Source organism: Lissotriton helveticus, chromosome 3_1 (genome assembly GCF_964261635.1).
Source record: "Lissotriton helveticus chromosome 3_1, aLisHel1.1, whole genome shotgun sequence".
Lineage (NCBI taxonomy): Eukaryota > Metazoa > Chordata > Amphibia > Caudata > Salamandridae > Lissotriton > Lissotriton helveticus.
Genome location: NC_136061.1, coordinates 688597897 through 688621569, shown reverse-complemented (window position 1 = coordinate 688621569; position 23673 = coordinate 688597897). Strand labels below are relative to the sequence as shown.

The following is a 23673-nucleotide window of genomic DNA, read 5'->3' as shown; positions in this document are numbered from 1 at the left end:
AGCCGTTAAGGTTGCAGGCCCATCCGATGTCATGTCAGCGACCCCTGCTGTCCGCTTCACCCATTAGGGCGAGGACAATTGCCCCCAGCCGCTCGCCGCATCACGGTTTAGTGCAGGATTATATGGAACTGCACTGTCCGCATGCCGGAGCTCCTCTGCTAGATGTCTGCCTTCAACAGCTTTAGAACCTTCAGTTCCATTGGAGCCACCTAGCGCATCATCCTGAAAATCCGGAAAAGGGGGTACGGTTCGCAGATAGGGACATGGACAGAAGGACACCCATCATCTTGCAGAGGCACTTGGGGGCCTGCCACCAACTTCTCTAGAAATTCGATTCAAGTCCACTCTGCAGCCAGAGATTTTTGTTGGTTTAACTAATGATATATCCAACCTACCAAATGCTTTTCAAGGTAAGGATTTTTTGTAATCTACAAAGTAGTATTATGATTTTCAAAGACCAGAGCTTATTTAAAAATATATCGTATTAAAAAGTCCAATAACAATTCTTATTTTTTGCTTTCATATGCATTTGGGAGTTGTAGTATATATATTTCTGTGTAGTATTGAATCACAATTCTTCCTCATATTTACATTTCAGTTACAACCATTGCCAAACATAAGGGGCAGTAATTGCACATTTATTTATTTAGAAAATGTAAAGTAAAAAGTAAACATTAATTTCACATTAAAAAATGTAATATAAATACAGGTCTCTCACACATGCACCATGTAAGAGAAAACGCAAAACAGAGCAAAAGGCCATACAAATTTAGCTGTCCCATCCTGATGCAGAGCAGCAGTTTCTACCCTGCCAGGTTTCCCCGATGTTTCTGAGGAGCCTAGCCCACACAGGGACACACCACATACAACTGTGAGTGGCTGAAGAATGCGCCGGAGGCTTATGCAACGTTGCCGCTCTGCTTTAACAAACAGAAACCTCATTCGTGTTTTGGGGCTTGGAGGCCGTAATGCCCTGTGTGCAGCGCCTGCAAAATGAAAACATTTAAAATATAAATAGGCAATTAACTGCAATAAATTTACCATGTCACGAGTTAGCTTGCATAGAAGATAAGAGACTCTGGAGGAGGGACAACGATTAATTGGATAGGAATTTAACTAATGCACTTACAGACAGAGGCTGGAAGTACATTAGTCACCACCTTGCAGCAAGACCATACGATTCAGAGGCATAGACATCTCATAGGATGCGTTTAGATTCTTTTAGCAGGTTAGTTAACCGTCAGGCACAGGTAGACGCCATATTATCACGACATACTGTGAATATTCGGATGGAGATGGGACACTGCAGTGGGATGTGGCACATAGTCTAATTCAAGTTACAACAGCATTGGAAAATATAGTAACCAGCAATATTTCAGGAACTGGGTATATATGGGTAGTGTAAAGTGAAGAGGATTCAAGCCTTAGTAGCTTCTCTGTGACAGATGTAATTAATGTTCGGTGCACACGCAGATGTACATATGGTACTGATGTGTCTGGTATTCCTCAAGCTTCTAGTACTGATAAAACTAGTGTGAGTAGAGGCAGATGAAAGCGCTAATATTGTGTTTTTTTATTAACACTGTTTTTTGTTAACTTAACCTGTAACAAATATGTTGACATTTGGAAACCCTTCCTTTTTGAGTGTGAATAACACAAAATATTTACATTGGTCAGAAACCTGAGTAAAGGGATTTCTTGCTATGGCATAGCAACACTGTTGTCTTGAGCTTGATTTGCACACTTTATTTTTGACTTACCTTACAACTAATGAGTTCTGTATGATATGCTCTGCCTTCACCTGCACAAGAGACATCTTGTGGTATTTGTGGAAGTCGAATTTAATCATCAGGATCTGGTTCAGATTTAATTTCTACCTTGGGTAGACCCGTCCTTATTGTAATGTAATTCAGCATATCACAAGTTGCTTTTACTTTGCAACTGATGCCTGGTATTACTGGAGCTCTTACCCACCTTTACGCAGACACCTGAATCTTCCTTCAAGAATCAAAAATGTGTACTCTATTACCAAGAGTGTTCTATTATGTCTGCTCTCGGTTCTGGTGTTAGGATTTAAAATGGTGTCTTCATCCAAGGATGTAATGCATAAGCATTGTCACAAATAAAAAAATAAAAACCATAGCATAAGCAGGCTGTTCGTATTGTATACATGTGTATTTACAGTATTTAACACACTTACCAAGCAAATATCCATCTCTAAAGTCGCCTTGAGATAGACTATTGTAAATCCAAAAGTGGCAAAACATGTAAGAGTCGTGTATGCTGCCGGGAAAACAGGCTATAACATTTATTAGAACACAGAAGGCATCACACAGAACCTGGATATTTTAGTGATTGCAAAATGCAAATTCATGTGCTGATATTGTACATATTGCAATACGAGTTGCATCAACATAACCTGTAACATGGTGTAATTGTGCAACGTGATAAAAATGACATGTAGTCTGTTGTAACTCCTGTTGTGAGTTAGGGAAACAAAAAAAATGATACGTTTTGACATCATAATATCCAACAAATGATGGAAAACCCATGCAAAGGCATTCAGTAACGCTCGTCTTTCAACTGCAATTACGCCCAGTCAATTTCCTGAAGCTAAAAGTTGTAGGGACCAGAGTACTTGAACATGCAGTTGAATTGCATTACTACCTTCTGTTGGTTTTCTAGAAGTGGTTGTAAATCTGCAACTAAATCTAAAATGACCTACCTACTCGGTCTATATTTGTCATGGGTCTTCTCTGTCTGTTGAAAAAGGGTTATCCTAAGCCATAAAATCCTCTCCTACCTTCTCCTCCTCCTCTGCTAACCAGCCAAAATCCATATTATCCTCGCTTACACATACCGAGTCACCATTGTAAAAGGGCATGATGCATTTTGGGGCTAATTATATGGGTAGCCTCTGGTTAGCACATAATTTTAGTGGTAAATTGCACATGCAAAAATCCCATTCTGTAACTAGGCACAATTTGCAAATGATTCGTACATACATTACAAATACCGAATTTCTATTACGAAATCCCAAATCCGTTTGGACTTGCTAAAACTGTGAATCAGAATTTAGTTGCATTGCAACAAATTCAGACTAAAGGGGCTTTTGTACTTACAAAATCCTTGTTTTAGCGTGCAGGAACTAGTTTTCGACTCATTACCAATTCTCTAAATGTTGGTACATCTTGCCTTAAAACATTTTCACAACCTCCTCCCACCATGAAATATACAGCACTGCATTGCTTCCTAGCTAGGTTTGTGCTATATACAATACCAATACATATATACGTGACTGAGCAAAATTCAGGGCTTTTGGATCATCTGGATTGTGTAGGGGATAGGTTAATATACCCTCTTCTCAAAACTTAGTAAAAAACAATTAAGGAAGTTTGCTAGTCTACATGTAATTGGTAATTATTTCATTATTTCTGGTCTAGATGAACTTCGTAATTATTTCAGTAAACAAAAGCTGATGAGTTAAGAGCATTTCTCTGCTTTTATGGAAAGGCTTAGAAGGCAAAAGTGCCTCCAGCTTGCTGGTAGGATGGGTGCCCTCCAATGACAACTTCTGAGCCACTGTAGGCCAGCGGCTTAAAGCATTTGTGTATGCTGGCCCATGACTAGATTAAGTAAACACTTATAGATTGGGCCTGTGACCAAATATTGTACATTCAACTAGTGACATAGCTTGTAATCTCTTTATTGTTCATGTAACTCTGCCTTCTGGTGATAGTTCAGTTTCATCCCAGAAACACAGGATATATTGTGCAAGAGTCACTTTTAAAGGTTATATATTTGAGTTAGGTGAGGAAAGACTTGACATCATCCAAAGGTGCGTTAGTAATTAGATGGCCTTCTTTACAGTCAGCATAAAAAGGTTAAGCCACTATAGCAGCTCATATAAACTGGTTATGTTCTTGAAATAGGTCAGGGTATGCCAAGGGAGGTCCAGGGCATTAGATATTAGATTGAGGAGAGAGGCTACAGTGTGATGTGAGTTATCACAGAGCTCCCACAAAGCTCAAACAAGTTGACCTACGTAGGTGAGAATCTGTGAGGAATCCCTAGTTCACCCTTGGTAGGTGACACAAGAAGTGAGGCCTTCCACTGAGAACACTCAATTGTTATATGCAAAATTACCCACATAACAATGCAATACACAACAATAAAAAAAATCTAGGGACCAAGTTACTTACAGGGTGAGCAACTTTTTAGGAAAAGTGTCATAAACAATAAGAAAATTAGATAAATGTACCAAATATTTTGACAAAGACAAGTAACTTGCAAGATTGGAGGGATCATATTTGCAACCCCTATTAATTCATAAATTGCGCCATTGCCCAATATTTCCATGCTTATTTTTCTAAATGAGAAAAGTTGAATTGAAGCTACCATATCTCTAATTTAACCAATAATGGACACTCAGGAAGACGGGTCATAAGAAAGGTCAATGGTCAAAGGGGTTGGTTATAAGTTAAAGGAGTCACTTGGGAGGACAAGAGGTTGGCATTTTTGAAGGGGTCATCCAGTAATGATGTCAGAATAGGTCTCAACTTCCAAGTGGACAGCAACAAACAAAGAAAGATTCTGATACGCCCATTTAGTCATTGTTAATGTAGGATTAGGTTATCATATGTTTATTGATAGATGATGAGACAATCAGCCCCTTCATCAGGAATAACGTTTTCAGCCTTCACCAAGAAGCCTTGTGCCAGTTTTAACCATGCAAATGCTGTTTGCTTCTAATCAAATCTATTTATATTTTACTTATTAATAAAATGGCGTATTTTCTTGTATTAAAGTTGAGAGCAGTCATTCCAGGAAAATTATAGTTGACAGTAAATCAAATCTCTGCTGATATTAACACGCTACCAGGATTATCACCTGGCTGCATTCCCAGTGGTGGTGATATCCAGGCAGACAAATGCATTTCTTTATATTTAGCAAGTGGAAAAAATTCTGGAGTGAAGTTTTTAGTTTAGTACCGGGTGGTAACCAACACATTTTGGGGGAAAAAAGCTACGAATCCTGCAAGCATAAATATGCTTGTTTCATTGCCTGAATGTTTGTTCATCAAAACACACAAGATGATGGACGGAATGTTGCACATTGGCAAAACATTCACCCCCAGTCACAGTTGTGAGTTTAATCCATCGTTATTTTCCTCACCACGCCACCCCAGATCAGATGGCCATATGCAAATTAGTCTTGACCCTGTGCCTCACGGGAACAGTCCAGCCCGAACTGCCAAGCCATGTCTTCCCTCGACCGGAATCAAGCATCCTAGGAGCGGTTTCTGGCTATCAGCCGTCATCAGCCAGGGTAGCTTGACTCCAGCGGCGTAGTAAGCACGGGACCCACGTCTGTAAGTGTAGTGCAGGTGTTCACGGACAACACCACCGCCATGTGGTACTGCAACAAACAGGGCGGGGTGGGGTCGTGGACCCTTTGTCAGGAGGCTCTGTGCCTCTGGCAAAGGCTGGAACACCAGGGCGTCACCCTGGTGGTTCAACACCTGGCAGGTTCTCTGAACGCTAGGGCGGACAAACTCAGCCGCCGGAGCATGATGGATCACGAATGACGTCTGAACTCGGGTGTGGCGCAAGGTCTCTTTCAGCAGTGTGGAGAGCCTTGATTAGATCTATTCGCCAACGAAGAGAACGCGCAATGTCATTAGTTCTGCGTGTTGGAATTTCCAAGGCGGCACTCGCTCCGCGACGCTTTTCATCACGAGTGAATGTCCGGTCTGTTGTACGCCTTTCCGCCTATACCACTTCTACCCAGAGTGCTAAAGAAGATGAGGCGAGACCGGCCCCACGTCATCCTTGTGGCTATGGACTGGGCACGAAGATACTGGTATCTCGAGCTACTCAGCATGTCAGTCGATCCTCCGATTCGTCTGCCTCTTCAGGAGGACCTTCTGTCACAGCAGCAGGGGACGGTCCTCCACCTGAACCTGTCCAGTCTCCACCTACATGCCTGGAGATTGAGCGGCGGCAGTTGAGGCCGTTTGACTTGAATTGAATTTGAATGTAAAAGTATTTATTGAGCGCACGACTACCAAGCCTCCTGAAGTCTGTGATGGGATTCTGGCAGCCAGGTGTCCCTCCACGAAAACGGTATACGCCTGCAGGTGGAACAAATTTGTGGCATGATGCACAGCAAAGGCTGTGGATCCACTCTCTGCCCCCCTTTCAGAGGTTCTCCTCTTTCTTCTTTCTCTTGCCCAGCAAGGCTCTGCTCTGGGCACTATCAAAGGCTACCTCTCAGCCATTTCAGCCTTCTTAAGGCTTCCTAATCAGCCTTCTCTTTTCGAGTCCCCTGTTGTAAATAGATTGTTGAAAGGCATCACACACATGATTCCTCCTGTTGCCCTTTGTGATGCCTCAGTGGGACTTAAATCTTGTTCTCACGTATCTGATGTGTGCTCCCTTTGAGCCACTTCATAACTGTCCTCTGCATCTTCTGACTCTTAAAACTGCATTCCTGGTTGCCATCACCTCTGCCAGGAGAGTGAGTGAGCTCCAGACTCTATCTTCTAAACCTCCTTTCCTCTCTGTCCATCTGGACAAGGTTGTTCTGAGGACTCGTCCTTCTTTCCTGCCCAAGGTGGTCACAGCCTTTCATATCGGGCAGTCCATCACCTTGCCCACCTTCTTTCCACCTCCGCATCCCTCGAAAGAGGAAGAGAGGCTCCACCATCTGGACCCAAAACGTGCGCTCTCCTTCTATCTAGATCCCACACGCCAGTTCCGGGTGGATGACCAGCTCTTTGTTGGTTAAGTGGGCGCTAAGAAGGGACGGGCGGTGCACAAACGGACCATCTCTCAGTGGGTCGTGTTGTGCATCAAGGTTTGCTACTCTTTGGCAAAAAAGGAGCCTCCTGTTGAGCTACGCGCCCATTCCTCTTGGGCCATGGCGGCTACTACTGCCTTGGGTCGGGGAGTCCCCTTGCAGGACATCTGTCAGGCAGCTATGTGGGCCTCGCTGCACACGTTTTCAAGACATTACTGCCTGGACAGCCAAGTCAGGAGAGATGACTTTTTTGGCCGTTCCGTTCTCCAGGACTTTCTGGTGTGATCTTGGTTCGCAGACCCAGCACAGGGGTTGGTATTGCTGGGGTATCTATTCTAAGGTAAGGAATCTAACACTAACCTGTTTCTTTCAGATTCACAAGTTACTTACCTGCGGTAACGATATATCTGTAAGAAACAGTAGTTAGTGTTAGATTCCTTACCGCCCCACCCATCCTCCCTGTTCTGTGAACCGATATCTAGGGTTAAGGACATCCCTTTCAGGGCCCTAGTTTCATGGCATCAGTGTCGGTTTCTATCATGGCTCTGAATTCCTGGCGCATAAAGCTATGTACAAAACTGACGTCAGCGCGCGAGGGCGGCGTCTAAGTACTCCGACGACGTCATCCCAGCGATCACAATAACGGACACGGAGCCGCAGATGACGCCTAATGACGAGCAGGGGTACTGCTGACGAAAACTTTCCGATCCAGTCTGACGCCTGGGGATATTCTAAGGTAAGGAATCTAACACTGACTACTGTTTCCTACAGATATATCGTTACCGAAGGTAAGTAACTTATGTGTTAGGACCGGATCAGAGCAGTGAGACCTTTGGCTTTAATTTCCTAGTTTCTGATGGATACATCTGCCAGTGGATTCCTCACCTTTTGAATTACCCCATGTTCAGCATTCCACTGAAACTTTTCTACTCCGCTTTCCCACATCGACGAGCACATCAAAATGGAACAGCTCTGCACGTGATTTCACGTGATGTCTTCGAAGCCATAGGATGACCTCGCTGGCGTGCTGAAGTCAGTTCCCTTATTTCCGCGCTGTCGACGTGTATCGTTTTTTCCAGGGCTCTCCATTTTTGGGAGTTTTTTTGTTGCCAGTACTTTGTGTAATTGTAGCAACGATCATGGCTACCCAGAGGAAGTCCATCTTTGAGCCATGCAGGGAATGTGAGAGTCAGATGTCGATTACTGACACCCATGAACATTGTTTATGGTGCCTCTATTTGGACGACGACGTCGGAGACTGTTAGTCATGCAGGCGCATGAACCCCAAAGCCTTAAAGGAGAGGGAGGCCAAGCTGTTTATGGTCAAGATGAAAAAACATATAGGAGTTTGAAGGAGGTTGAGATCCAGGTCCAAGACACCGACTCTGCACACCTCAAAGTCATTGAGGAAACATAAAAAGAAGCTTCGCCATGGATCTCGACATCAGCCATCAAAGGATGGAACACCAAATTTGGGGTTTCCAGTTCTCCGACTTCACTGTGAGGATGAAGTCTCTCCTTCTCCTTCTCTTCAGGTGACTCTGGCCCAGTCTCCATCTTCAAGAGCTTCACGACCCCCAGAGAAACAATGCCTACACCATCTGTCACTCTTACCCTGACTCCAGGGTCTCTGGCGCTGCAGCCAGAGCCAATTATTTTGCCTCCTCAAACGGTCTCAGAACCAGCGGTACTGGATCCAGGTTATCCAGGCTTTCCGGCTCCAGGGACGGATCCGTCGCATTTCCTTAATATGAGGTTTGGAATGTTTGCAAGGACAGCTAACCCTGCTGGTCCTCTTGCTTACTCCCTTGGGGGTTTGCCACCCCACTTTCTTCAGGCACCTCTCATGCCGTTTATTCCAATGGCTGTTGGCCTCTCCCGCCACTGAGGTTCTCGACACTGGAGGGAAGAGTGCCATTGGACCGATCATCTCCAACGCGGTCTGGTTTCAGTCCAGCGCAAACAAGACCTCGTCTTGTCTTCTACTATCCCACTGGAACTTCCATCTATGCCGGTCCCAAAGTCACAGGCTGCAGACACCAGGCCAAGGATGGAATCCAGAAGGGAAGCACAAAGGCTGATGGAAGAGGAGAAATATCAAGAGCAGCAGAAGGAGGCTGAAGAGTGTGGGATTGTTGTTCCCATAAAATAGTTTGAGGGCCTACAGGAGGCTAGTGGCATGGACACATCTCCTGAATGGGAGCTCTCCTCACCAAAAGGCCTTCCAATTGAGGAATTATCTTCATATTATTCTACAAGAAGGAAGTCAGCAGATCTTTTGGACTTGACAGTGCCTACTGCAGAACTTAAATCCAACATTTTAACGGAGGGACTTAATTACCCTTTTAATATCTCAGAACCTCTGCTTCCTTTTAATGAGGATTTGACTGAGCCTATTTTGGAGGTGTCGGAAACCAATGACTGCTCCTGCGGTGTCCTGGTCTGTGCAGAGGAGGTATAAGGTGGATCGGGAGATCCTGCTCTCCTTTCTACCCACCCATCTCCTGAGAGTTTGGTAGTCCAGGCATCACGCTCCTCTAAACAATCTGCAGGCTAATTTCCATCTACACCTGCAGATAGAGAATCCAAATTTATGGAGCAATCGGCATAGAAAGTATTTTCTTTGGCTAGTATGGCTCTGAAATCAACAAATGTGACATGTCTGTTGGGTCACTAGAGCCATGCTCTGATGGAATCGGTGAGGGAGGAGTTCCCAAAGCTTCCGTAGGATGTTCAGGAACATTTCATGAAAGTACTTTCTGATACCCAAGCAGCTGACCGTCGGGTCATTCAATCGAGGCTGAACACTGCGGACTCTGCTGCCAGGGTAATGGGTTCCTCTGTGCAACTAGGAGACACGATTAGCTAAGGTGGTCTGAGTTTTCACGGGTTGTAAAGGCTACCCTATTGGACTTGCTTTTTGATGGTTCTTGTCTTTTTGGTGCCTAAGCGGCTTGACGCTACAGCACTTTAAAGATAGAAGAGCCACAGCGAAATCGTTTGGTCTCCAGTCCCTGTTCAGGGGTTTTGGATACCGCAGGTGTTGTAATCTCCTATGCCTTTAAGCCCGCCAGCTCTTTCCGGGAATATTGGGATCTCCATGGTGATGCTGGAGAACGGTCATTATGACAGTGCTGGGAAACAATGCAGTCGGTGGTGTTGGGGCAGAAATAAATACTTGACCGAATTTGCATTTTAAATTCTGGTGACAAGGAAGAGATTGGGGACAGATGTTGAACACCATCGATTACCCTAACGGACCCACTGCGTGAGGAAGTAACGATCCACTTTGTGACCTCCCGTCTGAGAGGGGAGTATCTACCTAGAGCATTTAACCAGGACCACTGAACGCTGTCATTACAAGAGGAGGTGAGAGCGTATACTTTGCATCGCTCCTTCGATGCCCTGGCTTAACCAATTTAAAGGTAGGAGCAAGCTGATATGCCCGTTACTGAGCATGCACATTTGCCTTACCTCAAGCTTGCTTCATGCTCACCATTTTCTCTGCACAATCTCACACAATGCCATGACCAGCTATGCGGTCACTCTCGACGCATGACGTGATGATGTCATAGCTGCATGCCGCCATCTTGGATTTTATGAAATTGCTCGCCCTGATCCTGAAGTCGACATTGTTGGAGATATTTTACGTGCCTCCTAATTGTCCTCAGAGCTTTTCTTCATCTCCTTCACCCAACTAGAATTATTTTCCACCCCTTCAACAATGGCTATAGTTTGCGCCAACAATGGGTTCTTCGATAGCAGTTTCTCTTGTACTCTGTTACTGTTGGTACTTCTGACCAATTGATCCCTGACTAGAGAGCCAGAAAACTCTCCAAATTCACATGTACATGCCATTGTCTTCAAAGATGCAACATAGTTTCCCACCTTTTCATTGGGCTCTTGTACTCTAGTAAAGAATCTGTGACGCTCTAGTATGACGTTAATGTGAGATCCGAAATATCGTTTCAGCATAGTCATGGACATCGCATACACATTCAAAGGCTCCCCATCACCATTACCAACAGGGAGCTCATCAATATTATCATAGAGGTTTCTCCCTTCAACCCCAAGATTATGTAGCTGAATAGCTTGTTCTCTGAATGCAGAGAATTTTTCTCCCCCAATAGCTACAATGTATGACTCAAACAGGTTCCTCCATCTTTTCCAAGGCAAGATCGGTTCACCCTTTTCTGAGAGGAAAGCAAGTGATGTGCTGCTAGTGGTCATTGTCACTTTGGAGATCCCCAACTCTTGGTCATGAGGGGTATTTTGGCAGGAACCTCACCGAAGCTTGTCTGAGGGAAAGGTATTGGTGGCCTGGCATGGACCATATGATTGAGAATGTAGTTAAAGAGAGTCATCTCTGTGCAACCAATGACAAGTCTAATGTCTCCAGTCATGCTCTGTTGTCTCCAGTGGAGTTTCCGGTGATAGTGTGGTCCAAATTGGGTTTGGACATAATGGTTCCTTTTGAATTAATGTCCTCAACTGAGAGATTTTTGCTTCTTTTGGTGGATTATACCTCATAATTGGTTGTGACCAAGTGTGACGGTGTTGTCAACACTGGAACTGTAATTGAGTTTCTTAAGGATGTTTTTGTGAGCGAGGTTGTGCCAAAATACTTAGTGACTGACAATGGCATGCAATGTGTGTCACAGGAGATGCAAGTTTTTCTTAAGGATCTTGGGACCGTACATCAAAAGAGAGCTCTCTATGCACCACGGGCCAATGGTCTGACAGAAAGGATAGAGTGGTTCAGAGTTGTGCACAGAGAGCTCTGGATTCAGGCATGTCTTTTAAGAGTTTGTTGAGAGAAACTGGGTGGGCTCATTGGACTGCGCCCAAAACTATCTTGCAGAAGTCTCCTTTTGAAGCTCTCATGGGGAGGATGGCTAACTCCAAGTTAAATCCGGTGTGGTTGCCTGTCAAAAACAAGTGTGGTGATGTGGATGAGTTGAGGAAAGCCAGACTTTTGGCTTATCAATAAAAGTACAAACGTAGGTATGATGCTAAGATGTCTTTTAGAACAAGGAAATGCAATGTGGGGGATCAGGTCCTTGTGAAAAAGCAGAGGCAAGGGAGGAAGGGTACACCTGGCTTTATGGGCCCTTACATTATTACATCCATTAAGAAAAATTTTACTGTGAATACTGATGGTACTTGTGGTATCTCTAGGCTGGTCAGATATGCGGAAGGGTCGCTGAATGTCGCTGTTCACGATGGCAGTGGAGTTGGTTCTGATGTAATATGTAGACCCTCTTCAATGAGACATATGAAGTTACCTGCAAGGTTTGAAGACTATGTTCTGCACTAAGTTGCTCTGGCTCTTGTATGCTGGTTTTAGGTTATATTTTGTTTGTTCCTTCTTTGTATAGTTATCATCTTTCTGTTATGTAAAGGGGATGTATTGTAATCTCCTATGCCTCTAAGCCCGCCAGCTCGGGCTGAGAATGTTGGGGCTGCCATGGTAATGCTGCAGAACGGGTATTGTGGCAGTGCTGGAGAGCAATGCATTTGGTGGTGTTGGAGCAGAAATAAATACTTTGGAAAGTGACCGAATTTGCGTCTTAATAGCAGGTTTCGCAGTTTTGGCAGAAATGCATCCTGTTGAGCCAAGCAGCAGTAGCCCCAACAGCAGCAACAAGCGAACCCTCTGTACAGGTCAACCAGGGGAAAAGGTAGAGGCCATCTACGAGACACAGCTCAGCAGCAAGTATCCTCCTCTTTCTCTCCTGCCCCTCCAACTGGTACGGCAGGGAAGCAGCTCTAGCTCCTCCGTCCTAGAGCATATTGGTGTCTTGGGAGGATGGGTGTTCCATTTTCTGCGAAATTGGAAGTCTGTTACTTCAGATCTCTGGGTGATGATTCTCATGGAGAATGGGTATGCCCTACTCTTACAGGAGTTTCCCCTCCTTTCCCCCTCACCAGGGTAGGGGCTCAGAGGAGCACCTGTTGCTACTACAGCAGGATGTTCTATCCTTGCTACATAAAGGTGTGATAGAGGTGGTACCGGAGCAGGAAAGGGGTCAGGGATGCTACTTCTGGTACTTCCTGATTCCCAAAAAAGACAGTCGATTGAGGCCGATCCTAGACCTCAGGATCTTGAAATTCTACCTCAAGCAGGAGAAGTTCAAGATGTTGACCCTAGCTCAGGTTCTTCAGGCATTGCGGCAGGAAGACCGGATGGTGTCGAGCGATTTTGCAGGATGCGTATTTTGACATTCCCATCCTGACGTTGCATTGAAAGTATCTCTGTTTTACAGTGGTAGTCTCATCACTATAAGTTTGCGGTCCTTCCATTCAGTCTTATTTCAGCACCATGGGTACTCACAAAGGTGATGGCAGAAGATCGGGGATTCCTGTTTTTCTCTATCTGGACAACTAGCTGCTCATAGCAAAGTCATCAGAGATGATACTGCATCATTTGCCAGTAACAACTCATCTGTTGTTGATTTGGGTTTTTTGATAAACATACCCAAATCTCACCTGGTGCTCTCTCAGCACAACCTGTTCATAGGGGCAGTTCTGGACACTACTGTGAGTCGTGCCTTCCCGCTTTTCCAGAGGATTCAAGACATCCAGGCTATGAGTCCGCTTTTTCACAATGGAGTGGTTGTTCCAGTCCCAATGGTCTTGTGCCTGCTCTGTCTGTTCGCTTCCTACATACTGTTAGTCAACCATGCACACCGGCTCATGAGGGCCCTCCAGTGGTGCCCCCACAGGCAATGGTTCCAACACAACGGAGATCTGAAGGAGGTGGTCAGAATCTCCAGAGACAGTGCAGCAGAGCGGTTATGGTGGAGTGTCTGGTACAACCTATTTCAAGGGAAACCGTTTCAACCTCCTTCTCCGGTTGCCACAGTGGTAGCGGATTCCTTCACTTTATAGTGGGGAGCTCATCTGGGGGATCTGGAGGTCAAAGGTCTTTGGTCTCCAGAGGAAAGATTTTTTCACATCAATCTTCTGGAATTGCGAGCAATACGTTTGGCTCTCAAGGCCTTTCTTCCATCCCTTCACGGTCAGTCCATGAAGGTCCTGAGGGACAACACTACTGCGATGTGGCACATCAACAGACAGGGAGAAATGGGGTTGTATCGTCTCTGCAGAGAGGCTCTGTGACTCTGGTCCTAGACTCCGGACCATCAGAATTGCATGATTGCGAATCGTCAAGCCGGAGTGTTGAATGTGCGTACAGACAGTCTCAGTCTGCAGTACTCAGTCGACCACGAGTGGCATCTCCATCCGGAGGTGGTCCTTCACATTTTCAGAATGTGTGGGTTTCTTCGGTTGGACCTGTTTGCCACTCACGAGAATGCACACTGCCCTTTGTGCTGCAGTCTCCAATTTCCAATGCGTTGGGGGGATGCGTTTCAGTTAGATTGGGCCTCATAGCTTCTTTACACATTAACTCCCATACCCTTGATTCCCTGCATTTTGAGGAAGATTTTCCAAGACCGGGCCCAAGTCATATTGATTGCCCCGAATTGGCCAATAAGGACGTGGTACACAGACCTCATTTACCACTCATCACACCCTGAGATCCATCTCCCTGTCAGGACAGACCTTCTCTCTCAGTCGCAGGGGCAGGTTTTACACTCCCACCTCCAGAGCCTACATCTCCAAGCTTGGAGATTTAATGGAGCAACCTGAGCTCTTTCTCTCTTCCATCGAATGTGAGGGATGTTATTTTATCAGTCAGAAAACACTCCACCAAATCTGTCTGTTCTGGTAGGTGGGCCAAGTTTGTTAAGTGGTGTGCAGAGAAATAAGTGATCCTTTGCAAGCCTTTTTGTCTGATATTCTTAGTTTCTCTTTCTGTGGCTCATCATGGTTGTGCGGTGCTTCTGTTAAAGGCTACATGTCAGCCTTATCGGCTTTTCTCTCTTTACGAGACCAACCCTCTTTATTTAAATCTCCTATAGTTATGAGATTCATTAAGGGTCTCAACGTTATGTTTTTTCCCACTCCCATTATCATGCCCCAGAGGGATTTGAATTTGGTTCTCACTTTCTTGATGGGGTCTCCCTTTGAACCATTACATAGCTGTCCCTTGAGGTTCTCAGCATTTAAGACAATATTTTTGAGTGCAATCACTTCCACTAGGAGGATGAGTGAGTTCCAGTCTCTTAGCTCCAAGCCCCCATTTACCTCATTTTAAGCGGATAAAATGGTTCTTAGGACCAGAGCTGCTTTCCTGCCTAAGGTGGTCACTCCCATTCACCTAGTGCAATCTATCACTTTACCCACTTTATATCCTCCCTCATACCCTTCTAAGGAGGAGGAGAGACGTCACCACCTGGACCCAAGAGGGCGGTCAGCTTCTACATGAACAGGACAAAGGACTTCAGGTTGGACAACCAACATTTCATCGGCTATGTGGGCAAGATGAAGGACAAAACTGTCCACAAAAGAATGCTGTCCAGGTGGGGCTGTGTCAATATCTGCAAAGCCTTGGCCAAGAAGGAGCCTCCTGAAGGTATTCATGCTCATTCCACCAAAGCTAAGTCTTCTTCTTCTTCTGCTTTAGCTAGAGGTGTCCCTGTTGTAGACCTATGCATGGCAAAAACTTGGGCTTCCCTTCACTCTTTTATAAAGCACTATTGCTTAGACTCATAGGTGAGGAGGGACAGCCATTTTGGACATTATTTGCTGCAGGATTTTTTGGTATAGGTAGGCAGGCACCCTCCACCAGGAGTGGGACTTCTTGGGGATTCAGTTCAAAAGGTGAGGAATTCACAGGCAGATGTATCCATTAGAAGAACAAGTTACTTACCTTTGGAAACGCTTTTTTTTTATGGATACAGTATCTGATTGTGGATTACTCACTGACCCACCTGCCTCTCCATTGCCTGCCTGTTTATACTGGAAAATGATTATCATTTAATGTATGTATTTTTTTCTGTGATACTGGTCACTAGGAAATTTAAATATTTTTAGAATTAAAAGGTTTTTTCAAAATATATTTTTATTGATGTTATACCATGAAATCAAACAAACAAAGAGTCATAGTTGTCAATCATTGTACATCAGTTATCTACAAATCACATACAATCACCAAGATGTACCCTAAAATCAGTTGTTTTCTTCCAAAGATTGTGCCATTCTCTGTTGCATTTCCATTTCAACTTTTGCGGTAATACACCATTTTCCCCGGTATTCATTCCACTTGCCCCATTTCTTGTCCCATTTCTTGGGGCACCCTCTGGACTTAAAAACCTCCTTCTCAGCAATCATACACTTGTCCAGTTCCTTTGCCCATACCCTCAGAGACAGCTGATCTGCCACTCCCCATTTCCTGGCAATTTCGCGTTTCACCAGAGTATATCCCAACGTGGTCAGTTGTTCTTCCACCTCTGTGAGGTCAGTTCCTTCCCAGACATTAAGTAGCCCAAGTTGTGGTGTAAGAGTAAGTGTCTTCCTTAATGCGTCTTGAATATGTCTTGTTGTTGTTTCCCACATTGGTTGTATACACTGGCAGGCCCATATGGTATGAAAAAATGTTGCTACTTGACCACAGCCTCGAAGACAGAGCACTTCTAGCCTTGATCCTAACTTCGCCAGCATATCCCCGGTGAGATATGATCTATGGAGGATTTTTAGTTGGATCAAGCAGAACCAGAGATAAACAGCCACCTCCCTTGGGGATATCAGCACTGCCTGCCAATCCATGTGTTCAAGGGGCCCAAGGTCTATAAGCCATTTTTCGCGAAGTGCATGGAACGGGTCAGGCAGGTTATTGCATAGTTTCTTATACGTTAGGGATATGGATTTGGTTAGAAGGGGTTCATCTAGCAACCTATCTTCCAACGGGGACGGCTCTGGTATCTCGCTCATGTGTGTGAGTGCTGCAGTGAGGGCATGTCTGATATGTAGGTATCTGAAAATCTCCCACTGAGCTAGGTCGCATTTCTCCCTTGGTTCCCAGAAATGAAGAATTGTGCCCTTTGTCAACAGGTCCTCTATCTTGGAATTTCCAATGGTGTTCCACTTATCAAACCCAGGCTGATTACAGAGCATACCCAATTTTTGGGTATACCAGGGTGGTGTGGCTTTGGTTAGTACATTCGACCATCCAAGGTGATTCGTCGCCAGATGCCAAATCGCATCTGTAAGGTCCGTTGGGCCAATATATCTTCCCTTTTGGGCCCTTGTGTACCCAGATAGCCCTCTCTGCCCATCTGATACCTGTCCAGCATATGCGCCGGATCCACCGGGGAACGGTATATCAAGTGGTTAACCCCTCCAGCTACAAGGCCCAGTAGTGGAGTCACACGTCCGGGAGAGCAATCTGCCCATCGTACCATCCCTTAGTCAGCTTTCGCAATGCAATACGAGATGCCCCCCATCCCACAGCAGCATTCTGACCTCACTATCTACGTTAAAAAAATATGCATCTGGAACTTTGGACAATTTTGAAGGGCATATAAAAAACGTGGGAGGGCTAACATCTTAAACAGGGCCGCTTGGCCTAGTAGCGATAGGGGCAAGGATCTCCAGTGTTTAACATCGCTGCGCAACCTGTCCAAGGGTACCGCCAAGCTCCGATCATAGAAAAGGTATGGATCCGAGGTTATAAAAATCCTGAGACACCGAAATCCATCCTGACCTATCTCCACCGTGAAATCCCGGGGGAGCCGAGGGGTCGGACCTCAAAGGATAAAGAGTACCGATTTACTCCAGTTGATAGCATATCCCGAATATTTCCCGAAATTTGTAAAAAAAAAATAAATGTAACACACTATACACGGATGCATATGGGGATGCCGGATACTGCAGGATATCATCGGCATATAACGATATGCAGTCATCGTGCCCTTCTGCCCATTTCAGCCCTCTTACTATTACATCCCCTCTAACCCAGGATGCTAGTGGTTCCAGTATCAGGGAGAAGAGTAAGGGGGACAGGCACAACCTTGCCTGGTACCTCTCTAGAGATGGAATACGCAGGACATGTGGTTATTCACCCGCACTTTACCCTGCAGATCTGTAAACAGCAGTTTTACCCAGGCCAAACATTTCGGGCCAAAGCCCCGGCGTTTCAGCACTTCAAACAGATATGGCCACTCTATAGAATCGAACGCCATCGCCGTATCTATGGAGAGAACCCCTGCATCCTCCTCAATATTTTGTAGTTGTGCTAGGACATTATGTAGACGATGAATATTGAGCGCTGTGTTTCGTCCAGGCATGAAGCCCGATTGGTCAGGGTGTACCAAAGATGGAATCACTGACACCAAACGCAGGGCCAGCAGTTTTGCCAGGACTTTCGCCTCCACATTTATTAAGGAAATTGGCCTGTATGAGCCACAGTCCTCGGCGGGTTTAGCCGGCTCATGGGTAACCACTATCGAGGCCAGCCTTTGGTCCTCTGGCAAGCCCCCTTTTCATAGCTTTCATCATACATAGCCCGCAGATGAGGCGCTGGGTGGGAGGCAACCCAGGCCTTCCCTGACTGAATAGCGTTGATGGCTTTCTTAATTTCGTCATCTGTGAGATCCTCGTCTAAGGAGTCCCTATCTTCCTTTGAGAACGTAGGCAGCCACATATCTACGAGGAGTTGTCGGGAATCTTCTGAAGTATAGGTGGTTGAAGGGGTATAAATTGTTTCTAAATGGTTAGCAAATGCATTTGCGATATCCTGCGGGTCTGATCTGTTGTGCATCCCGAAAAGTCAGCCTGGGCACCCACCTCTCCCCTTGTTCTCTCCTTTCCAGCCAGGCTAGCAGCTTCCCAGCCCTAACCCCCATTTCATAAAGCTTGTGTTGGGTATACAAAAGTTTGGACCTTATACGTTCTTCTGCTAAGGTCATATTCTAGCTGTTTAATCGCGAGTTGATGTATAGAGGTATCTGTAGGAGATGTTATGCACTCTTCTTCCAATGTTTGGAGGTCACTTTCCAGTTGCGAGAGCTGCTGCTGTCATTGTTTACTATAACCCACTTTTAACGGCAGAGCTTGCCACTTAACTACCAGTTTAAAAGCCTCCCATATGGTCTACGCAGAGTCTACTGATCCTACATTATCTTTGAAGTAGTTAATGGTCTGTGTGAGTAGGTTCGCTCGTTTATCCGGGATGTTTAGCAGCCATGGGCCGAGGACTATGGTGGTTCGTGGATGGTGCGTAGAGTATGTAACCCACACTGGGGAGTGGTCCGAAATACCTCTCGGCAGAGCATGGGGATTACGAAAGTAAGCCTATGTCTGCGGCCTGTGTCAAGAAGTAGTCAATGCGGAACATACTTTTGTGGGCGTTAGAATAATAAGTGTAGTGGTCCTCATCTGGCTGTAAAGATCGCCATGCATCTCTGAGGCCCATGGCCTTCGTAAACTCAGCCATGTGTGTTTGGGGGTGTGACTGGGTGCGTGTTGGGTGCCTATTTCTTTGATCGTCCATTATCATGTTGAAGTCCCCCCTAATATCAGTGTACCCAGTGGAAGGCCTACCAGTATTTTCCCCAGGTCTACCAATGCTTATTTACCTATCGCTGGCAGAAGGTATGTCGAGAGCACATTAATCGCTTTCCTTCCCATTGCGCCTCCAATACAGCATACCTACCCCCTGGATCCACCCACGTACGTGTCGTAGTAAGAGCTAGATTCTTTTTAATCAGGATACCTATCCCTCGGGACCCCAAGGAATAGTCAGCATGGATCAGTAGCTTGTATCCCCACCGCGTGAGAGCCTTGGACTTGTTACCAACTAGATGTGTCTCCTGCAGTAACACAACATTGGGGTCCTGTCTCTTGAGATAGTGTTGTACTATACACCTTTTGATTTTGTCCCCCATCCTATTCACATTCTAGGTCAGCACCGTGAGTGATGCTCCTTTCTTAGCTTCCATCAGACTGGTCATGGATGGGGAGATAGGAGTATCGAGCATATCTCCCGGGTTCATTCCCTGCACTACGCTGTTTCGGCACCCTTAGCATGCCTCTCATCAGATGAGAAGGTACATCGGTATAGAGAAGACCTATGGCTCTACGGCCTAAATGGGTAGTGACAACAACTGTATTTAAGCATGACTTGTTACGTTTTGTAACTCTCAAACACACATGAACTTGAACCCCCCTTGCCCCATCCAACAACTCCTGTGCCTCCCCCCTCCTTGCCCCACTGCCAGTGGATTTAAAACTACCTACACCCAAACCAGGCAGAGTGCCTATCCCCCCCCCCCCCAAATACTAATGGGTGCTGGCAGTCAGCCCTCCCTCGCCGTAGGCTAAATTAGCCCATATCTCATTTCGATTAGAAGTATAAATCTGCCCCCCCCTCCCCCATTTCAATAAATGTCCCTTCAGTTCACAGTAGTTCACTGGTATTCAGGTGGGGTATCAGCACATTAACCACCTCAGTCCCCTGGTGAAAGGAGGAAACACCCCAGTGTCCCCTTCACACAGTCACACTATTAGTCACTTATCTGTGTATGGGACTGCCCCATCTGTATATTGAAGAGTCATCTTTGTAGCATTGGATGGTCAATCTCTTCTCCTCCCAGGAAGGATCGTCACTTCAGTCACCCCCCTGACTGGATCCATTTAGTCGGAGGCCGTCATTCCCTCCTCTGCGTGGCTTTTCAATGTGGTGCCATCCCTTCAGCCATTCCAATGCGTCCTCTGACGAGGAGAGGAAACATGTCTTGCCATCGGACTCTATTCGGAGCCTTCCTGGAAAAAGCATGGCGTATTTCACCTCCTTGTCATGCAACGCTTTCTTCACTGTGAGGAAGCTACAATATTGAGCTTGGTCCTTCATGGTGAAGTCAGGGAAGAAGGTGAACATGCTGTTTTTTGAATTTGAGAGGAGGATTGGCTTGTGCGGTCTGAAGTATTACGTCCCAATCTCTGTAGTTAAAGACTCGTGCAATGATTGGCCGTGGGGGTGCCCTGGTTTAGGTCGCCTCCCCTGGGACTCGGTGGGTCTGTTCAATGGAGAAGTAGTCCGAGAATCTCTTGGGCTGCAGATGCTTCAGGATCAGATCTTCCACGAAGAGATTCACCACCGGTCCCTCCATTCTTTCCAGGGCCCCAAGAATGTGTACATTGTTTCTACGGGCCCTGCCTTCGTATTCATCTAGTTGTTTCTCCATAGCAGCCGGCTGGTCTTGCAGTTTACTCACTCGTTGTTGGAGCAGGGAAGTATCCTGTTGAAGTCCTGTGGTTGTATCTTCCAGGTTTTTCACTTTAGCATCCATTTTGCGCAGGTCTGTACGGATAAGGGACACTTCAATGTTAACCGTATCTATGCAGGCTTCGAGGGATGTGCTTACTCCTGTTATTGCTACCATTATGTCGTGAAGCGTTTGGTCCAGTTGTGATTGAGTTAGTCGGCTTATCTGGGGCTTCCTGCTGAGTGTTTTCCTGCCCTCCACACTTTAGTCCAGGTGAATTTGGGCAGCTTATTTTGGGCTGTTGGTTTGGGCCCCTTTCCGCTTGCCATCACTAGGCTGCCTTTTACCACTATGGTTGAGTCCTTCAGGCCTGGTCACAGTATTCTCTGCCGCCTGCCCAGGGGCTTTTTGGACTCCCTGGCGTCCTGTCGGTTTTCCTAGGAGCCAGCATCCAGCTGCTACTCCTGGCACCTTGTGTAGCCATATGGTTCTCGGACAGGGGTTGTTATCTTGTGCCGTCCTGCCTCACACCTACTGTTTACAGTGCTATTGTAGCACGGATCAATGGCCAGGGTGCCTTTCAGGATGGGGGAGTCGCTTTACACTCACCCCTCACTATGAGCCTGGAAGTGCCCCGCGAGTGTATCAATGTGCTCTGTCTTAAACCGACGCCTTGCTGCAGATGTACTCAGCGAACATGTCTGCCCATATTTCCTTCTTCAGCATCCTCCGCCACAGTTCGTCGGTCTGAAGATTATTCCTGCTCCCAGGTAGACGTAAATCAGGGGCCGGGCACTAAATTCTGTTGGTAGGCGTGTAGGGCGATCACGCCCAAAGCTGCACTGCACTAATACCAACCGCCTCTAGAACCAGGGTCTCAAGTTTACTCGTCGCCGCTCAATCAACTGCCCCCCAGCCGCTCGAATCAGCCCCCGCAGCTCTTGTGATCCTTCCGGATGGAACGTCTCCACTAAGCCTCCTGTCGCCCGCCTCTGCAAAGTTGGCTCCACTGCGGTTAGGATCCTTGCCAGTTGCGCTCCAAGTGCACCTGCTCATGCACGTGCCCAGAGCGCTGAATGCATGGGCCTCTCAGGTCCCCGACACCTCGATTTTGCATGGTGCGGCTCACCTCGCGGCCCCCTGCTGCTCCAAGCCCACTCAACAGCATAGGCAGTTATGATTTCGGCGCACACTGAGCACTGCTGACAGTCACTACTTTACTGCTTCTCTGGTAAGCAGGGGAGCCAAGGAAGCTCCACAGGGACCTCTGCTCCTTCTCCTCCTCATCTAGGACGCCACCATTTTCTTCGTCCCTGCTGCCGCAACTACGCAATCCAGCCCAAGTCTCGTTTCAGGGACGGATTCAGCATCAGCATGCCGACTGGGTCTTCTTATGGCTCCGATGAGTTGTGTGCGTAGCCATTCTCTTGGACGTGGGAGAGCTATGGAGAAAAGTTTCTGTGGAATGCTGCGCATGGGGTAATTCAAAAGGTGAGAAATCCACAAGCAGATACTGTATCCACTAGAAAAAGCATTATTAAAGGTAAGTAACTTGTTCATTTGGACATTACTTGTCTCTTCTTTAGCAATAGTGGTAATTATGCATAATACCATAAGTGATCATTTTATCTCCGGTTGCAATTTAGTAGAATGTATTTTAATGCTACTTGAGATTTTCTCCTTTATCTTTCATTTATGGTAATTACCGCAGGCTGCATTCTCTGTTCCCATGGCCATTTCCATAATGGGATCGGGGAGTATCCATTGTGCACTATGTGGACTAAGTCATATAAAAAAATAACTTGTGACAATCAGTTTTGCACTGGTGTTAGGCAGTTTTGCTCTGACATTTGCACCAATCAACTGCTACATAATAGGTCAGTCAAATCATATGTAATTTTTAACTCATCTTTACAAATATTGCATAGTTGCCTACCGGCAGTGTGAAGATTTTCGGTAATTTACTTGGGCGAATAGTTATGGAAGGTTTAGACATAAGTGAGAAATTCCTCTATGGAGAACGTATTTTACGGGCAGATTTTTTATTTACAAAACTATATTTGTATGGTGTAAGAAGAACTAGTACCCTTATTCAAGCCATCTCGGGATTGCTCTTGAAATATTTAGCGATAAGGCTTTTGGTAAATGCGGTAAAGAATCATTCATGAAACTGCCATGCTTTATGTTTTCCACAAGTCCGTTTTTTAAATGTAAAACCTTATGTTAAACTAGTGTTTGTGACCTCTAAACATAATTTGATAAATAAAGATACATACATTTAACTAAGGGTTTTATTAGCTATGTCAGAACAAATTGTGAATCGTTTTTCTATCATTTTAATAAAGTGTACAGTATTATTTTCTGTAATGTTATTGTTAGAGATAGTTTACAGGAAAACAGTGTTAGTCTTGGGCTATTATTTTTTTCGAATTGCTTTTCTCTAACGAGTTGAAAATATATAATACATGTTTGTTAGTAATGCAAATAATGTAATTGTTTATCATTTTAAATGAACAGACCTACAAGCAGAAGCACAGTGCGTTTTCATTTCTAAATTATTAACGTGTTTAAATGTATCGGTAGTCTTTCCAGTCATTGAATTTTAACCTGCAATAACCTTTTTTTCTCACCAGCAACGAAGATATCCACGGATAAAGAAATTGTTAATTTTAAACTATTTGCCAAGCTGGAAGCATTCATTGTTAATGTCTGTGATGCTAGAAAGCATATTGCTGAAATCAAGATCGAAGGTATTTTAACA

At 45.5% G+C, this 23673-nt stretch overlaps 1 protein-coding gene and 1 long non-coding RNA gene across 3 annotated transcripts in view; one reads left to right on the top strand and one right to left on the bottom strand.

The window, feature by feature from the left end:
• The window catches only part of VPS13C (vacuolar protein sorting 13 homolog C), a 2773485-nt gene that overhangs the window by 884530 nt on the left and 1865282 nt on the right, over positions 1-23673 (top strand). For both annotated transcript variants that reach the window (XM_078680824.1, XM_078680823.1), the window contains exon 30: positions 23546-23662. In XM_078680824.1, coding sequence (XP_078536950.1) covers positions 23546-23662 — 117 coding nt within the window. The remainder of the gene's footprint in view (positions 1-23545; positions 23663-23673) is intronic.
• Positions 880-23673, bottom strand: part of LOC144822865 (uncharacterized) — a 790049-nt gene continuing 767255 nt past the window's right edge. Inside the window, exon 5 of the long non-coding RNA XR_013608711.1 lies at positions 880-986. This is a non-coding gene — a long non-coding RNA (uncharacterized LOC144822865). The remainder of the gene's footprint in view (positions 987-23673) is intronic.